General features: G+C 43.7%; 1 protein-coding gene across 8 annotated transcripts in view; it reads left to right on the top strand.

The window, feature by feature from the left end:
• Positions 1-19,179, top strand: part of LOC118788418 (myocyte-specific enhancer factor 2A-like) — a 108,460-nt gene extending 89,281 nt beyond the window's left edge. For 5 of the 8 annotated variants that reach the window (XM_036544402.1, XM_036544406.1, XM_036544401.1 and 2 more), the window contains 5 exons: positions 7,752-7,936; positions 10,840-10,863; positions 13,980-14,106; positions 14,218-14,344; positions 14,890-19,179. In XM_036544402.1, the coding sequence (XP_036400295.1) occupies positions 7,752-7,936; positions 10,840-10,863; positions 13,980-14,106; positions 14,218-14,344; positions 14,890-15,217 (791 nt within the window). In that variant the 3' untranslated portion in view covers positions 15,218-19,179. The remainder of the gene's footprint in view (positions 1-7,751; positions 7,937-10,839; positions 10,864-13,979; positions 14,107-14,217; positions 14,345-14,889) is intronic. The other 3 variants (XM_036544404.1, XM_036544408.1, XM_036544405.1) reach the window with 1 other exon arrangement.
• The last annotated feature ends 1,026 nt before the right edge of the window (positions 19,180-20,205 follow it).

Below are 20,205 nucleotides of genomic sequence, written 5' to 3'. Positions count from 1 at the left end.
CCTTCCCTCAATTGACAGGTGCATCTGTTTGTCCGATACTACAGCACTCCTTATATGGGCCGAGAGACTCTGCAAGATGCCTAGCCCAGCAGAACTCCCGGCATGTGCTAGTATTCTGGCCATGACATCACTCCAAGTCCTCTGTACACAATGCCCTGACAGCCTGTCATGGCTACTGCACGTCAGCTGAAAGGCAGCGGCAGGTGTGCATTAACCATGTCCTTGCCAGATAGGCCTGTGGCCCACACGCCTGGTTTAAAGGCTCTATAGTTCGTTATGCAGCGCAGTATGATGATCAGAGCAGTCATTCCATTGCAGATTTGCCCAGGAGACACCCTTATCCAGACTTACTGTACATACTTTTGACCTGATGAAAAATTGCTAAGCAAACTCAAATTCAGGCAACAGTTTATTGAAAATATTGAAGCATTCTCAGAATAAGGGGACAAGTGCTGAAGAAAATTTTGATTTGTTGTAAACAAGTGGAAGATATTAGAAAGCATCGCTTGGTGTTTGTATAGTTATTTTTTCCATCTTTTACATGTGCTGTATTTGTGAGTATACTTTCTTCACTAAGTTATTTCTCTGCGATTGTGCTGTGGATTGTTGGTGAAAGGGGAAAGCCATCCTTTGAAAGCAAGTGAAAGCTTTGTTAGATTACCTGGAAAGAACCTATGGACACACCTGAATAAACAAACATAAAAAAATCTGTGGTAAAGGTATTCATAAAAGCTCTGCAGCCATTGTTTTCTTTAGACCACGGACGTCTTTATTTTCTTGATTCAGGAAAAAAAAGTATATATATCCGTGTGAAATGTTGCGGCAAGGGTTTATTATGAGTGGGAATGTTTCCTGACAGGGTATTGTACCGAAAGTCATTTATTGACGTATGGAGGACATGGTGTGAGCAGTGTGAGTGTGCACCGTGTTTATGAATGGCCGCACATGACCGTGCCCCGTTCGTATTGTAGAGCCAGTGTGGGGTAGGGGTTCTGGGGGGTACCGTGCTGATCGGGCAAAGCGTCGCGGTGGCTCGCCCTTTGGCCTTGGAGGATCCCGCAGCTGTTGTTTGTTCCAGGTTGTGCGGAGCAGCAGGGGCCAGTGGGAGACGGACCCTTTCCCTTGTCAGCGCTGATGTCAGATGGTCCATGCCTCGCATGCCTCTGATTTTTCAGGAGCGGCTATGGGGAGAGGAGCTGGCCTTTGTGGCGGGCAGCTGTGAAGGTCCCTTGTGGCGCCTTCTCCCAAAGCGGGTTGGTTTGATATAAGGAGTGTCCTTAAAAAATACCCTGGCTCAGTGGTTAAACCCACTGAATGGTAGCTGTGATGTAAAGTATAATCGAGGTAAATCTTCGGGCTCTCGTCTTTGGAAAGAGCGCTCTTTTCTCATACACTTATTCCTAGGTAAATATCCCCTGTGTGACAAACCAGCCACTGTGGCATGCACTATATACACAGCACTTGCAATTAAATAACCTGGATGAAATATCCAGAGCTTTGAGATGATAGCAGCCCTCTCATCCTGATGGTCACTGGTAGCTGGCAGTACATCACTTTTATGGTATGTCTCGCTCTCATTGTGCCCCCTATTGTTTTTCCTTTGTTTCGGTTTGTTTTAATTTTCGCAAATTCAGCACTGCCTGACAACCTGCACCATAACTAAGGAAGACCAAATAACTCACAGCACACTAAGGGAAAAATTCGCTAAGAAAGAACACTGATCACAAATAGCCTTATTTTCTTACATTGCAGCTACAAATGCTAGATGTGGCCTCTTAGCAACCTACTCGCCAAAATAATTGTTCAATTCAGGTAGTCACACAGTATGCTTTTAACTTAAGCACTAATAACAATTAGTGATGACGGAAGCATTCAGCAGTGATAAACACAGGACTACAACGAATATTTTTAAATCTCAAAAATATGTTGTTTTGTTCATTTATATCTTGATAATCTTCATTTTTCAGTTTTTTTTTTCTTGAGACATTTTGTGTTCTTTTTCACAAGATACATCCCAAGCCACATTCATGGCTTTCTTGGAGTCCTGTTTAACCTAATATGTTTTAGAAATTTTGTTTTAGATTATGTTTACAAGTGCTGCAAAAACAAAAGGACCTGTTCTCATGCTCATAACTATTTCCCTTTCACAGTGACAATCATGCACAAAATCACTTGGTTTTGTAATGGAATAAAACCATTCTTTAAAGTTTCAATTAAAATTGAATATCAAGCCATCTTCCTTCAGCTGACATTACAAAATGGCATTTAAACTGGATGGCAGTGCATGGTGAAAAAAACGTTAAGTATTCGGTGCAGTGCAAAGCAGTCACATGCCGAGACCTGAGAGCAGTTTATCCTTCTGAAGTGAACGTTTATCAAAGATGCCTAAAAGCCCAGGTTCTAAGTGAGCTTTTGCTCGGTGTTCAAAATTCAGGCACAAAACAGTGCTTATTGCTTTTACCTCTGCTCAGGTAAGCGCAAAATGTTCCAAGCTTGGTCTTCCTTTGGCCGCATTTAAGAGGAAAACTGTGGTTGAAGTGTGTTGCATGCACAGCAGAGGTACAAGATGTATTTATTCATAGTGCTCTATGGCAGAGATTTATTTTCTTTTCAGCGGCTAACATTTACTTTTCTAATTGGAAGTTTCCTTATTTTTCCACTCTCTGTTTCTGTCAAACTGTGCCAACAGTTGCAGGTATCTGTTACATTAGAATACAGCCTTGACCTTGGAAGGTGTTCTGTGGGTGACCAGATGTCCTTGGAGTGAGACCAGGTGCAGGAGGAGTGGCGGAGGCATTCGTGAATGAAGGGGGGGTGTTGAGCAAGGTGGGGAGGTTCTTCTGTATTTTAGGCCCGGCACTGCGAAGCCTTTGGCTGAAAGGCGCTGCCAACATGTTCCCTCCCTTCCTCTCTGTAATCATCTCCTCCCTGGGTGCTGATTTCGTTAGGGAAGTGCAATGGCGAGTTTTCCCAGCTGACTTGGCACCGTCTGTCTTTGCTCCTGAAGCTGATTGGCAGAGACGGGGACACGGGCTGAAAGGCCCCGTGCAGAGGATCATGGGATAATCGGGCCCGCTAAATACGGAGGCTCAAGAACCAGGCCGTCTTTGAGTTTGGCTCAGCCCGCTCATGGCTGTAGTTCATGCCACCTGGCTTTCCTCAGCTGGGAGAATCTGGCTGTGGGATCCTGGGAGGATGTTTCCAGCCATAATCTTTTCTCTGGTAACTCACTTGTCTGGAGTATAAGCCTCAAACTGTCCTCAGGCTATATTAAATGTTGTTCCACGATTAATATCTACTGTAAACAAAGGCACGTGCTGCACTGGACACGGTTCAGATGTTTGACAGTGTGGTGGAAAAACCACTATCAGCAAAAAAACGCATTTGTGGTTTCTTTTTATTCAGGTTGCAAAGCAGCGTTTAGCATTATGAATGAAAGGTCGTAACAACGGGAGAGGTTGTGAGTACCCTCCTCGTTATGCAACATGCCTGCAAACTGCACGGGTCTCATTAATATTGAAGAGTTGCAGGCTCTTGAAGAGCAATTACAAGGGCTGTTTATGTGGCAGAAACAGTCTATTTCTGTGCACGCTAATCCATCTATGTCTCAAGGTGCACACAGGTCTTCTGTGTTTTCCAGATAGGTTTTGTATTTAATGAATCGAAACTTGGATTTTTTTTTTTAAAACGCCCGGCGACACATTGTAAATGATATTTATTTTTGTCCAAAGGCGCTCTCCAAGTACAATATGAATTAGACTCCTTGGCAAAGGCGGCGCGGCACTTAGTCTGTTCAAATTGTTCTGTCCTCAGTCCCTGCCGCCAAAACAACACCAGCACCCTCGCAGAAGAATCATCCTGCAGCCCATTAATTAAAACTATAATTAGAAATGGGGTCTCGTTTTCACTTAATGCATTATAACACTTTTTTCGAGATCCATTAACCATTTTTTTTATTTAATGCTCCCTCCATCACCCCCCCCCCCAACCCCCACCTCCAGCCCCTCACAGAAGCATTTGGTAATGTTGCATCCGCTAACGGTAGCTTAATCAAAGTTTTGAGATGTGCAATTCATTCTAGTGAAAAGCTGTTTTTGTTATTAACGGGATGTGTTTTTTTTTACTCTGTACACGACAAATTGGCTGTGTTATGAAAACATTCTGTTATGTAACTGTAGTCAAAACCCAGCTTAAATTATTTACAGTCTGTTTTTAAAAAATGCATTACTTAACATGTACTCTGTTCATTCAGAGGGTTTTTAAAGCTGCTTTCAGTCGTGTGTGTATACGTGAATCAGGAGCAGCAGTGGCAAACAAGATGAAACCTTCAATGACTAACAAGAAAGGATATCCATAGCCCAGCACACATCATATGAAAACATGTTTTTATAACACATGCCATATCCGTGAGTGTCCCAACATTGCAGAATTAGCAGGGATATTAGCCTTACAGGGTACCATGATTATAGTTTTACCTGGCCACACCAGCACAGTCATTACCTGGAACTGTACATCTTGTTCCATCACTGGGCTGACTGGTGGCAGTGTAGAGTTAAGGGTTTTTTTTTTTCCCTGCTCCAGAAATGAGACCTCAGTGACTGGATTGAGTGCTTGTGCGCTCCGCAGAGGGACTGCAGTGACTGATTTCCGGCTTTCATTTTGGATTGCTTCCACACGGTGACATCATACCCCTGAGATCATTATCAGGGTTCTGTTACTGAGCCTCTTACAGTAATGTCGGGTTCCTTCCCAGCCCCGCCCCACAACCCAGCTCCTGCCCTCTCATTGGCCAGCCCTCTTTTTTTCCATGGCTGGTTACGTGGAACACCTAATCGCTACACTAGTAGGAACACAAAATTACAGAATCACTTTTCATTGCCTAGCTCATTATTGGTGCTTGGAAATCTCCAATATACACATCACTTGAGCATTCAAGCATTTCCTACTTGTTTGCTGTATTTTTAATCCTAACCAGAAACAAATAAACAATCAAATAAATGAATAAATAAAACAAAAGAAAATCATTATGGATGATATCATATTTTTTATATGAAAATATTTTGATGACTTACTGAGGGATTGGTATGTTCTGTGCCTCCAAAAAACAGTTCCACTTCATACAAATGTGCATATGCCAATAAGAAATAATTAGTGGGTCTGTATAGTCATAATACTGATGCAGAGCTGATTGCTGTTCCCTTCAGACTCCATCTTGCTGACAAAAGACGCTGGGCATATGTCTGGACTAAGAGCCACATTATCACCAAAATGGAGGTGATTGAAGGTGTAACTTTTCAGTGTCTGCTGTATTAAAACTGAAAAAAATGCATCTGGCAAAGGGAATGTTCTGCACAATGAACAGACTCTGTACCAAAAAGAGGGGGAAAAGTTCCAACCATAAACATAGTAAATCATAGTAATGCTCCAGTCTGTGATCCATCAGAGTGCACTGTAAGCACTCTGGGTTCTAATTTGTCAGATTGAGAAATTACATCCTGATTCATGTGTAACTCCGGTCTGAATTTCAGGAGGAAACCAAACGCAAAATCTTACTTTGAAGAAAAGAAAAAAAAGGAGAAGGTGCCAAGAGTCTCAGAAATAGATGCCTCACGAGCTGAAATGAATTAGAATAACTGCAAGTGTCAATTCAGTGTCGTTGCTAGCGACATTCTTCAGATACCCCATTGCTTCAGTCTTGTGGCATCACATGTAATACCATTATTCCACATTGAATTGTGGCCACCATCAAGGTTGGTTAAAGTGTTCTGGCCATTTTTGGAGGGGGGGGGGGCTTGCTTATTCTACGGCTGAACTGGATTTCAGTGGGAAGTGAGAGGACACAATAAGCACACGGTTGCCTTTTAGAGCGTGCGGATAAACTGCGATTTAATCCCAGATTGCATTGATTCTTTTTTCCTGTTTTTTATTATTCTCTTGCCATCCTTTGAGCGTCTGGAGAGAAAGAGAAAGAGAGAAAGAGCAGGAAAGAGACACAGAGGGTTACATATAAAACCCTCATACATTTATAAGGCATGCACTTGGGGCCGTGTTTCACTGCAGGTTTGGGATTGAAAGTGCCGCTGCAGACTGCAGCAGTTGTAGCCCTGCCATGTCGCTGTTTAGGAGTCCTGCAGCCCTTATTTCGCTGTGTTTTGCACGTCATCTTACAGGCCCGATCCAGACGACAGGGCCGCCTCCTGGCTAGCGCAGGAAAGGCTCTCGCCGGACCTTGGCAGATGGCACTCGGTCTAAGAGCTTCGGCAGGAAATGACTCCGTTGGGTGGCGGCTTAGTGAAACGAGTGTATTGTCTGCCGAAAATTATGTAGAAAAACAGGAAAGCTGCGGAAACTCCCACATTCATCCTTAGATACATATAAAATAGAGCAGCGTTGACACAGATGAAAGTGTGTTTCTTTTAAATTTTGGAGCCCACTGGTATTGTACTTTTCAAGATCAGAATGAGAATAACACTGTGGCGCTAGGAGAGATTTTGCATTTTGGTGTAAACTGCCGTTGTTGACTCACATGAAGTAAGGGAAAAACTCAAACAGCGATTTATTTCCAGGGGAGTAGTATTCCTGTCTTCGTTTGCGGAAGTTATGTTCTGGTGCATGCAGCTAAATGTACGTTATTGTCTCAGAGATACATTGTTACGTAGCCGCATTGAAATTGGAACAATGCGAACGAGCAGATGGTGTCATGACACCTTTAAAAAGAGCCTGCCTAGCACTGGCATGGCACCAGGCACTGAAAGAAGCCCATTAACACCTGGGTATGAGATTTTTGTAATGAACTCGAAGGATATGGCATCACAAGGGAATGAGAAAGTAGCTCCTCTCTCTCTCTCTCTGAGTCTGGTTAGCAGCAGACTTCGAGTAGTTTGTGACCGAAAAGATGAGAGTTCTGTTGGCATGATGTACTTTCTCTCTAGTTCTTACTTTGCTTCTTAATGCACATGCTCTTCCTGTTTCCGGTCCCTTGGTTGAGACTGATATCGAGTTTGAATCACACTGATTGACTGTTTGACATTGAGTGATACCACACAGTGCATTCCTCATGAATGTTTTAACCGAACATGCCATCCCTGGTGATCAACGGCAGGTAAACAAGAGAAATATCCCTTTTTTGGCTCTCGTGAAGAGTGGATTCGTGCTATTAATAAGATGTTCTACACCATACCAGCTATGTTTGTTTTCCAAATCTGCCATCTGCACGAAGGAAGAAAGGCTGTCGTCAATTCAGTGGGATATGACTGTTATCAAAAATAGCTCAGTGAAACAGGATGAATGTAATTTTAATCACTGGAGACTTATGAATATTGTATGATGTACATGGAGCCTGGTTTGCAAACAAAAAAAGGTGACAATGGCTCTGTAGACCCCATAGAATGATTACCTCCATCTCCAATCCCTGCAGCTATGCGCGTCTTAAAGGGCCCTTGCTGCAGAGTAGTATTTGTCAACCTGAATTGCTCTCACTCTGGCCCAAGTGAGTTCTAAGAGCACCGTTCACCAAGAAAGTGAAGGGCTCATGAATTTTGAACGGGTTTTATTTTCATATATCCACAGAATAATTAGCTGAGTCTATTAAACCCTCCCCAGGGAGGGTGGAACACTTAATGTTTGCATGCTGTGGAATGCCGGGCCACTGAGAAAAGTGAGTCTCAGAGACTCGGCTGCTGGCGGCGCCGTGATTGGCCACCCGAGCAGGCTGTAATAGGCTCTCTCTGTCCCCCTATGTGTTTCCGTAGGCAATGGCTTCGTCAACCCGCGGGGGTCCCCCGGGCTCCTTGGAACTGCCAGCGGGAATGGTCTGGGGAAGGTGATGCCCACGAAGTCCCCGCCGCCCCCCGGGGGAAATGTGGCGATGGGCGGCCGTAAACCGGACCTGAGAGTGGTCATCCCTCCGTCCAGCAAGGGCATGATGCCCCCCCTGGTGAGTGCGTCAGGTGGTCCAAACCCCTTTACAGTATGACAGGGGCACACGGACCAACAAAACAGACACTCAACACTCCCCCAACCCTCATGTCCCTCACCATGAGTAAATGACTGAAGTATACAAGTCCAGAAGTCAAGCAGTGTCACATAAGTACATAGCAAGTGATGGAGGTGCAGGGTGTTATTTGGGAATGCATCTGCGGAATGCAAGAATGACTCAGAAATAAAAACCCCATGAAAACAGCAGAAGCAGCAGTCGCATCACACCAGAATAATAATTCTCACAATGTTGATGTCGTGAAAGATTACTTACAAGCAGGTTTTTATGAAATTGATCTGAAGTAGAGGTTCATATGAAAAAAAACAAAACAGAAAAGACATTTCAGTACTTTTGAAGACATAAAGCATTGCTTTAACTTGTTGGTTGCCACCAGTCATCCAGTTGTGTCAATGTTACATTGTTTATGATTAAAATCATGGGGCTAGCTGTAGTGAAGGGCAGTCACTTCTAAATCCTTTTTTTGCCAAAAAAACTGATGATTGGTATAATTTTTTTAAATTTTGTAACTAGTGACAAAGACTGGGTGATAACCAAATGAATATAAAGGTGATTCAGATTAGTTTCAGCATTGAATTCCAGCCACAAAATTGTGTCATAACTTATGTTCACTTAAAATGAACTGGAAATACTTGGCCCGATGTAACCACTGTTTTGTGATCGTGTGTGAGAAATATTCATTCATGCAGTAAAATTTAGTAATGTGGTAAATTTCATTAAAATAGGGGCAAGTGAAAATTTGTCTGTTCAGTTTGGAACACCCTGAACCACACAACTCGATGCCATTTTGAAGGGAAGTGCTTAGGGCAAGTGCGCTACAATGCTGTCTGAGTCACAGCCTTGAATGTTTGACTCCTCCCTGTTTGAATTCCCCCCCCCCCTTCTCAGGAACACAATGTTTCTGCTCCCCTATAGTGGGTGCCAGTGGAACGTTTTCACCCTGAAAAATGAACAAATAGGCCCTCTGTTCTGGGAAAGTTCTGTTAGTTTTCATGATGTGTTCGGTACGTGCCTCTGAGTGGAGCGTTTTGGTGATCTTCAGCGGGATTTGCTGTGATTGACGGCAGGCAAACGGCGAGGAATGCCCCACACCGCTGACTCCGCTGGCATGTCGTTTTGTGCGTGGCGATTTCCAACAGGAAGACGCCCGAATCGTGCCAAGAACGCAGGCGCTGGAAACAGCCACAGCCTCTATCTCTCCGGCCCAGGTGCTTCAGCAGGCAATTACTCACATTCAAATTAGAGGGTGTCTCTAATTATTATAATTAAAGTGGAAAAGAGCTCTGACCGCATTGAGCACCTGAGGCTACCGAAGACTGTCACAGCCATAAATCAAAATGGGAAAAAAAAAACATTGGCAAAGGTTCGGTCCTTCAGACCTGCTCACAGCTGCATCCCTCCTTGGCTGCAGCCCTTCTGAGAAGTGTTTTGGTAAATATTCCCAAGATTACCTGGGTGCATTGTAACTGCCAGCCCCGAGCTACAAATAAGTATGTCTGGGTTAGCATGCCAGTGTCTGGAGGTCACGCAGAATCACAATCCGGTCACAACACTGATCGATGCGAGCCGTGGAGTATTTTGTAGTTTGGGCCTGCGGTCCTGAAGCATGCAATAATATGTACCACCATATGTACCACCTGGGGACTCAGACAGAGAGAGAGACTGACTGCAGCTTTCAAGCTGTGCGTTCTCACTGAAAGGGTGAAATGTGACGGCCATGCTGTCAGTGCTGAGAAAACAGAATCGCGGCCGTCACAGGCCACGCTCCTGCAGACGGCCCGTCGTTAGGTCATAACGGTATTAAATTAATCACATCTCGCTGTGACAGAGTGGGATGAGGGCTTATCGAGAAGGCCCAGAATGTGAGCCAGATAATATCTTGGTCGCCCTTGTCATGTCTGCGTGCCGTTGTTCCCTGAGTGCGGGTATTAAGGCAGTCCCGAGCCGGTCTCGGGCCTGTCTCCGCCACCGAGCGCGTGCCCGGGCCCGTCTCAGACAAATCTCCTCCCCGCTCTCTCAGTCCTCTGTCTGCTTCCCCCTGCAGCTTATGCTGTAACCAGGCAACGGCGCTCTGCAGAGGGAACATAGTGATGTCATAGGGTAGTTTGTTTTGCTACTCTCTCGAGTACCCCCATCACCCACTACCACCCCCATTCAGTACATTTTTAATTAAAGTAAGTGGTGTGCCTTACAAATGAGAGAAGGGCCCCGGATTAATCATGTTATCGGATTGACTGTTAAACATATTGACAAAGCTCCAGCGTGAATGGATAAGTACCTTTTATTTGTTAGGTTAAGCTATAAGTCAGGTCCATTTTCTTTGTCTCTGAGTTGGGGAGCTCTCTCTCCCACAACCCCTCCAACTGTCCTCATCACTCCCCGTACACACACACACACACACACACACACACACACACACACACACACACACACACCTGCACAATGCCCCCTCCCCCACTTTGTGCTCACCATCACTTGTAGCCTGTTATCTGACTGTTTGTGTTCCAGTCAGATGTTGTGTAATGTTACCTCTGACGAAGGTATGTGACGTCTGGACTCCAGGGTGAGAGCACCTGTCACTCTTAATGTAGAATCAAAGTTTCAAAAAAGCTGCTGAAAGTGATGTCATTGTTTTTCTTTATTAGAAGCAGACTGCTTTCTTGCCTTAAACTGGAGAGGGCTCAAAGAGGCAGAGCCACAGAGAGTGCCATCCAATAGGGAAGTGGGGTCCTGATTGGAGGGCCAGTAGGGAAACAGGGTCCGGGTTTGGGAGCCAATAGGAAAGGGAGGTCTTGACCTTTGTAACAGTGCCATCTTCTCTTCTTGTTTTCTGTGGTGAACAGTCGGAGGAGGAGGAAATGGAATTGGTGAGTTTGGAGACATGCCTGAAAAAAAGAAAAAAAAGGGCTGAAAATGTTTGAAATCCACTTGAAGCAAAAAAATGGAGTGAACACGCAGATAGAAAGAAAAGAAGTTTGACTTTGATAAAAGCAGAGCTGAAACTGGACCGGCTGGATTTCTGAGTCCTTTTCTGTGAGGTGGTATTCATGATGCCACAGAAAAAAAAAACCTCCCAAAAGTGGGAGGAGCTCCAGTTCCAGTGCTGATTTTATCTGTTGCATCACCCGTGCATGCTGTGGACCTGCTGCTGGCCCCCTTCTCACTGCAGCGAATGCCAGTCACGTTGGTGCTGTTTGAGTGCGTGCCATCATCGAACGGAAATGAGACTGTGTCATGGTCAATGCTGGCCTTGAACCAGAACCAATACCCATGTTTTGCTCACGGCAAAATCAATGATCAAGCGTGGTTAATTAAAATGCTTTTTAAGAAGGACAACATTCATTCATTCACCCCCCCCCCCAGAGGCCTGTGCAGCTGGACTTTTCACTTTCATTTTGGATTGTTCAGAGCAAATTATCTGTTTACAGGCTTGTTGAAGTCAGTGTGCCCAAAGAGCCTCCACTGACTTCTGTTCACTTAATCCCATGGAGACCTTCTGCAGGAGCAGTCATATTGCAACTGGGCATTCTCAAGGAGCACCTTTGTTGGTGATGTATCAGTAATTAAAGGGAACAGGGTACAGTTTAGAGGGTAAAATCATCTAGATGCAGAAAGCCCAGGCTTTCCATATATGTAGACATGCACGTAAAGTGCAAAATCATTCCCCTGGTGTGAAGTCCCGCTGCAAAGAAAGACAGATCTATTCCACAGACAGTATTTACACTGTACAGCATGTGTCACTTTGTATTTAACCACATTGTGTATCACACGCCAAGTTCCTCAGAAACGATCAGTAAAAGTTTAATTTCATTTATTTTTTTAATGAAGTGGATGACTTCATTCTGGATTATGTCATGCACAGAGAAATGCTGGCCTGGATGATGTCACCTGGTTACAGAGTCTCAAACCACAGGGGGGCGTATGCGTGCCTGTGTGTGTGTGTGTGTGTGTGTGTGTGTGTGTGTGTGTGTGTTTGTGTGTCTTGTCTATGACTGTGAGGAAGACTGAGTTTGCTGGTGCTTTACTCCTGTTGTGCAGGGCAAACACTACTCTCTGCTGAGAGGCATATATGGAACATCAGTCATATCAGAAGCTAAATAAAATCTGTCTCAGAGTCACGTTTGGTAAGACTGAGATCTGCGTGTTCTGCAGACACCTCAGAGTGATAGAGACAGAGAGGAAGGTGTTGAGTGCGTCTTACTTATAGTGAAACAGATGGCTTCACTACAGTCAAGTGCCTGATTTTAGAAAACAGAACTTTGAGGAAAAAAAGTCTAACTTGTCACTGATACTTAATGTAGCAGTCTTTTTTTCGTGTTTTTTCTTTTTTTTTTGTTCTTGTCAAAACGTGCATCACAGAAATTATGCAGGCCTAGTTTCCAGATCCCCTCTCCTATCTGTTACCATATTTCAATTGACAGTGTATTCCTTGTGGGTGAACCTGGTTCAATGCTCGCACTGTGGTCCTGCATGGTCGTGCCCGTGTCTAACCTTTGACTGACCGTGTTCCTGTGACCGTCCCCTTTGCATGTGGGCCGCTACCGCGGTCAGCTCTGCTTAGCAGGCACTCCGTTACACACACCCCCCGCCCCTTTGCATACGATTTGTGATTTAAGGAATCGCTCTGCTTTGTGAATGATGGTGTTTTGGCAGAGAGTAAAACGCGGCGTTTCGGAAAGGTCACGACTGTCAGATGCTTTGCATGGCTCCCATCTGCGCTGTGTTTTCCTTGTTTTCTCTCTCAAAACCTTGATAAGTTGCTCCAGAAGGAGAGTGTTGATTCCCAGGGCTCCTCAGAAGTCTCTTTGTTCCTTTGATCTAACAATGAGCATTTAGCACCGAAGGGGTAGCGTGCTTTAGTTTAGAGGCTATCTCTGCAAAATATCCTTCCATTGTCTGCTGGAAAGCCAAACAGGAGGTGTCCTTATTCAGCCATATGAGTGAGCAGACTGGATTTAAACAATCCATATTACATGATATATTTAATATCCAGCTCTAATCTCTGCATTGAGATTATTCTGTCTGTTTTCAAATCCCTTCGCTAAGCACATCACTTTGCCATTGAATGGCGACATTTTAATGGACACATCCTTCACATAAGATAATGGTTTAACTGGAAAAAAAAAAGGATCCATATACTGGCATGTTGTTGGATTTGTTTTGCTCTCATTTCTACCTTTGTCCCTTCAGTTGTGGAAAAAAGCTCTACTAAAACAGGAAGGAAGGGCTTCCTCTCATGAAGCTACAGCGCCAGTCAGTGGTGGAGAAGAGAACTGCACCAAAAATTATTGCATCAGCTTTTTTTCACTAGTGGTTTGATTCTCTCACAGATCAAGGTTACTAAACAGACTGTACTTGAGCTGCATAAAGCATTCAATCTAACCAAAGGTCAAGACATCCACTCAGTGAGAAACAGCTGAACAACAACAAGCTTAGATTCTTCATAAATAATGTCAGCTGCACTTAACTTTGCAGCTCTGAAATGTCTAAATATATTCATTCTTAAGTAGCTCCATCTTTCTGTGTAATGAATGACATGCTCAGGGGGTATTTTCAGGTAACTGCTACTTAATGTTGCTGTTAACACATTTCACTATAATATTAGCCCTTTACCCAGAGCAGGGAAATAAAGTGCATTTGTTCTGTTGCACAAAGTGCATACGGCATGTAGCCCACTGTGTAAAAAATCCCACAACATGTAACGTTGCAGATGACACAAGAGACAAGATACTGCACAACTGCACTACAAAACACAATATAGTGCATCACAGGACACATACACGTCACACACACACACACACGTACACACACGCAAACTGCATGACACATAATACAGCCTATGGCACACAACACATATACATCACGCACCACAGTGCTTCACACAAGCTTCGTGCTGTGGGAAACGGTGGCCAGCATTTCAGTGCTGTACTGTTTGACTAATGTAGTGTGGGATGCTTCGCTGACTCTGTGCTCTGCTTCACAGAACACCCAAAGGATAAGCAGCTCGCAGTCCTCCCAGCCGCTGGCCACCCCGGTGGTGTCTGTCACTACGCCCAGCCTGCCGCCCCAAGGCCTGGTCTACTCAGCCATGCCCACTGCCTACAACACCGGTGAGTGCGTCCCCTCCCTCCCGCTACAGCGCAGGGTCTGTGCTGCTGATGTGAGGTGATGGGAGGACAGGGCCGGTGTGACCGTGTGCTCTGCTGGGTGCTGTTTTTCAGATTACTCCCTGAGTAGCGCCGAGCTGTCCAGCCTGCAGGGCTTCAACTCTCCGGGGGGCCTCCCTCTGGGCTCCATGTCGGCATGGCAACAGCACCAGCTGGGGCAGGCTGCCCTCAGCTCGTTGGTGTGAGTAACTCCCCCTGCTAACCGCCCCACCTCAGGGGATGCAGCCAGTTCAACACCCTCCCGTTTCCAACACGATAAGCAGTGCTACAGCGCCGTCCTAAACACTACACTCTGCTACCGAAGGGTGGGACTTTATCTGCCGTTGTCGCCCCGATGGTGGAATGACCTTCCACACTTCATCCATTCTGCCAAATCCCTCACTATTTTTAAGAAACATCTGAAAACCCAGCTCTTACACACTCACCTGATCACCTGAATCACTACCACCTAAAGCAATTTCTTATGTCCTAAAATCCCTTAAAAAAATAATAAAAACTTCAAACTTAATTGTTAATGCACTTGTGTCTCTACCAGCTAGCTTGACCTTGTCTGGCCAACTATTGAATCTTGGTCATGCAGTACGTCTAATATTGTAACTCGTTGTATGACCTTTGCTTGTGTTGTTCTCTGCCTCACTTGTAAGTTACTTTGGCCGAATGAATAAATGTAAATTTGAATGTAACGCCTGGGTCCTGAGTACCTCTTCCCTCTTCCCTTCTCCTCAGGGGCGGTGGTCACTTACCTCAGGGCTCCAACCTCTCCATCAACACCAACCAGAACATCAACATCAAGTCGGAGCCCATCTCGCCACCCCGCGAGCGGGTGACGCCCTCCGGCTTCCTGGCGCAGCCCCCGCCGTCCGGCCGGCAGGACGTGGGTCGCTCGCCTGTGGACAGCCTCAGCTCCTCCTGCAGCTCATACGACGGCAGCGACCGCGAGGACCACCGTGCCGACTTCCACTCCCCGCTCGGCCTGGGGCGGCCCCCGGCGGGGGGCGAGGGCCGCGAGAGCCCCTCCGTAAAGCGCATGCGCATGGACACCTGGGTCACATAGAGCCGCCCGGGTGCGGGGGGGGGACGACCACCTGTCACACGCTAGTCTGGTTTCTGAGAGGGGTGACACGGGATGGGTGGGGTGGGAGAGTTCAGGTCTCCTTTTTATTCTATTGTTATTGTTATTATATTATTATTATTTAACTTTATTTCATTATGTAAGTAGCAGAATGGCAGATGAAGATTAAAAAAAGCCTAAATTAATCTAAATTAAGTACATTTCACACATTTAAAAAAAGAAAGCAAAGTAATAGATCTGAATTATGTATTCAAACAAATGTCATGAGGTACTCAAGGCAAATTTGTCAAAGTTTGCAACAGTCCAATGTTTAAAAGAAAAAATATACAAAAAAACAAAAACATAGATTAATGTAGTCACAGGTTCAGTCCCGCACTTACTTTTTTTTTTTTACTGTCGTTCGCAAATTTCAAACACAGGAAGTAAAGGGTTACCCTCTGGACGAGGTTACTTGCTGACTCTGCCCAGTGTGGGGTTCACAAATGAAATGGTGGGCCCTCCCTGCCTGGAACATTGATTTTTTTAAAAGCACAGATTGTTAAGTTATCACATTTTCTTTTTTGAATCAGAAATTATCTTAGAATTACTACAGTAATGAGCAATACTATAAGCAGAGGGGGGAGCTTGACTCTTCTGCTCTTCCAAGTAGAGGAGGAGGAGGAAGAGGAAGAGGAAGAGGAACACAAGGAGGGAAGGGTGGCAGTGTCCACTCAGAGGACACGCTGTCTTTTACATGGGCAATGCAGACATTGAATGGTATCTGTGGTGGGTGAAAGAATTGGCCCCAAACATGAAATGAGCAGAATTTAAAAATATAATTATATAAAATTAAATATTAATTTGAAGAAGTAAAAAAAATAGAATGAAATGTCTATTAATTTATAATTGGAGATATTATTGAGAGTTATTCTGTACTGAAGATGTATCCATAGCCTGTGTGTTGAGACTAGGTGAGATATTTGTCACATATATTTTTTATCGACAAACCTTTCGCTCATTTGAACTGTCAACGATGGAAAAGCAAAGGCCCTTGACCCAGTTTAAACAAATCATTTTATTAGAAGCCAAAGTTGTATGTTGATTCATTTTATTTTGAAGATATGGGTTTTTGTTTCTTCGTAAATATGTTTCATTTTAATTTGATTTTATTTTTGCTTTATTACAGAACAATAAAATGACATGCAAGCAAGACGTTGAAACAGTAACTAAAGCCATGAACACTTGCTGTTCTGTTTGTAAATTTAAATTTGAGCCAAACTTATCTTTTTTTGTTTTGTAAATAGCAACTTTAATATATACCACCTTTGGTGTAAGTACGTATGTATTGTACCTTCACCAGATTTAAGAAACAAAGTATATTTTTGTGGATTACCGCCAAGTTTACAAGGCGAAGTCCTTATTAAGTAGAGTATTCACTGGTCAATATCTACTATTTTGTTAAATATGCTGTACTTTCTTCAAAATGAAATAATTATCGTTAGTTTTTCAGAGGATAGTGTCTGGGTCGTCCTCCCTTTAATGGTGGTGAATGTCTGTCCTTAAGAAATCGTTATAGCGGTGCTGTAAGGTTAAGCTTCACTGTATCTTTCTGTAACAGAGAACTGTAATGCTTTGGGAAATCTGTGGCTCCAGGTAAACCTGAGGAATTCTGTCTTACAACGCTTGTATGAAGGTTTAGCCCGCAACTGCTGAATACACTGCCTGTTCTAAAACCAGAGGCCACATCTCATTTGAATTGTACTCATGTCCAATGAAAGGCACCCTTACACACATAGACCCAATCAGATCGATGGATCTTATACCTCAGTCCAATGGAATTTATAGCCAATATTGACGACCCCAGCAAAACACTCTTCTGAGTCGACCTTTCTGTTCAATACGTTATCCATCACGTTGATATGCACGCAATTAACTGTCAGATAAAATGACTGCCGAAAAAAGAGAAAAAAAGCTTATGTACACAAATGTTCACTGTCTCAGTAAAGTTGTGATTATGTAGCATAAATTTAACCCTGTTTCTCTACACTTATAAAACTTGAGAGGCTTCCAGTTTTCAAAACTGGATATATTTGTGTCTGCTGTGCTCCTTGGACAGTAGAGAATGTTAAAACTTTTACAGCACAGACATTGCCGGCAGGAAGCGTTAGACTGCTGGGCACTGGAAAGAACATTTTTCCTACTCTACTCCACAGCGTTTGGCTTTGTGTATATAATATCAGACCCTGCCAAAACCAAGGGGAAATGTGCTGTGCTTTAAATCTGTCGTGTCTGCACATGTGTTCTTTGTTTGGATCATATCGCTCTCTCCATTCAGTGGCAAAAAGTCAGGGAATTCAGCGGGTTAAAGTAGAAAAATTCTCAAGAACATGAGCGGACCTTACGTTATGTCAGTGCTGGTTTGTGCTTGTAGACCTGCGTGAATTTCGTTGCACAAAAAGCCCACCCCGCATTTGCTGTCTGTTTCTTTGTTTCCTAAACCATGTTGTGGGCATTGCACAACACACTGCAACCCCACTCACTCGCTGCCATCACCCCACTGCAGCTGACCATAGCTGATAACAATCTATGCAGTCTCCAGCCTAGCCATTGACAGCTCCTCTGTGGTGTCACAGAGAGAGAAAGAGAGGTTCCTGGTGAACACAATCAGGAGAGTCATTGCATCACTCTTCAACCTGGATCGACTAGGCTTTAAAATAGAGAACCCAGTTCCTTAGAAATTGAGAACAAGACTGTTATGACCCCTTGGCCCTTAAGAGTTTACCCGGCTGTTGCTGATGTGGTTCAGAGGAGGACACAAGGATAGCCATTGCACTGCTAGTCGAATTAACACTAACCTCAGTCCAGTCACTTGGTTTGATGAGCAGGGTTTATGGAAGGTCGATATTCTGCACACACACACGCAGGTAACTTCACACACCATATTTATGTATGCTGCAAATATGACCCTTCTGATTAACTGTTGCAAGTAACATTTACACCGCGATCATACCAGCAGATAGTTCAGAGAGTGACAAGTTCATTTATCTCTCACCCCCATTTGTGATTAAAATAATCTGGCACATTGTCTTTGCAACTTTGTTACAGATATTTCTGATAAATGTGTGATCACAAATCATTTCATTTTACCAACTAGCAAAAAAAGCAATAATTAAATATTTCATGGAGAAAGTGTTGATAAAAAAGTGGCAAACTGGATAAATATTTCAATTTGGAATCAGGGAATTAGCTTATTTTCCTCTTGTTAGTTGTACAGTAAAATGCCTTGTTCCAAAGAATTGCTGGTATTATCGTTTCAGGACAAGTTGACCTCATGCTAATATTTGGATGCCACTCCATCCCAGATTTAACCAATGAAATCATCCTATAGATCAGTAAAGCCTCCGTCCTCCACCATACCCCCGTGTTGTTCATACTATACCGTGTGCACACAAGAAATATATAGTAAATATAATGCAAATATGTAGGCCTGTATACTCTTCTGGGGTTTTGTGCTGTTTCAGAAAATCGGACATGGACAAATTTGTTTGAATGTGAAAGGGATACACAGAAACAAAACAAAACTAAAAAAAAAAACCTTTGTAGAAAACTTCTTCACTTTGCTGTGCAAGAGTTCACTGCTTTGCTTCATGGCTTTTATAAACAGAACTATGTATTTGGTAATTGTTTGTAGTTAATAGTTCACTCGAGAAGCTGTTTGCGGTTTGGGGGCTCAAACCGTTTGGCACACAAGCTGGACTTTGTTGCCACGGATGAAACGAGATGTTTCAGAAATCAAGAGAGAATTTTAAGTTAATCTGCGTTTTATTTCCCTGAATGTGTTGTTTTATCTTCATTATTCAATAAATATTATAGTGAACTTTTTATCGAATGACAAATATGCTAGAGATTGTTGTACAAATTTGTATTCTGCCTTCACAAGTAAAGATATTGGCTTTTACTGTGTACTTTAGGCTCTCCTCATTCTTTAAGACAAAAAGTGCACAGATACACAGCCACACACACAGCCAATGTCAATGTACAGAATGCCCATTAAGCAAAAGAGAAAAATCATCAGAAAGCATCAGAAAAAAAATGCAACTGGATCCATTCAGCTTTTTCAGGCCAATGAATGTGCTTTCTACAAGTCATTTTCATTATATACATATACATGTCTTAGGAGCAACTAAGAGTAAATCATAGAAATGGGGAAAAGCACTGTTAAAATGTTAACAATAGTACTTATGACACACTGATGCAATTGTACCACATTGTGACCAGAGGCCACTACATTGTGAAGGGTACAGGAGAACTGGAGAACTGACATGGTGCTACATTTTTGGCTTCCATAATTGGAAAAAAAAATTAAACATAACTGACGCTGAAGTGGTTTTTGGTCACGTCAGGGGTAGCTGGCTCTGAGTTTCAGAATTACACGCAGCTCTGTTAAGTCTGTGACACCCCACACACCTACTCAGCAATGTTGAGAAACCCCCCACGGAGGCGGAGTCTCCTGTGCAACTTACTGGCTGTGTGCAGACATCACTCACCACAGCCCTCACCCGTTGCACCAACATTAAGATGTACCACAGTTAAAGGGGATGTGCATTTTGACTCTGCACCCCTGCGCACATGGTCTGGATGCAGTCTGCTTGGACAGACTGTTTGATCATTGTGGGTGACGTGAGTTAGGGTAGTGTGTACACTGTATTCACTGGAGAGCTTCACTGAACTTCAAATACATTTTAAAATATGCAACGGTATGTAGGTGCTTGATAGAATATGGTGAATGTTCGCTTTTTCCATTTTCCAATTTCCATTTTAAATCTTTAGAGGACCATACAGAAGTCTTGTTTTTTGTTTGTGGAATATACATGCTGCATAATTTTGAATGCAGTTGTGTAACAAATGAGGCAAATGAGGAACCGAAGAGGCTACAGACAGGTTTGTACCAGACATTTGCCACCTAACATCTATCTCGTAGGCAGATGACA

This window comes from Megalops cyprinoides, chromosome 13 (genome assembly GCF_013368585.1).
Source record: "Megalops cyprinoides isolate fMegCyp1 chromosome 13, fMegCyp1.pri, whole genome shotgun sequence".
NCBI classification, from domain to species: domain Eukaryota; kingdom Metazoa; phylum Chordata; class Actinopteri; order Elopiformes; family Megalopidae; genus Megalops; species Megalops cyprinoides.
The sequence above is the reverse complement of the archived record's forward strand: the minus strand, read 5'-3'. Positions and strand labels throughout refer to the sequence as shown.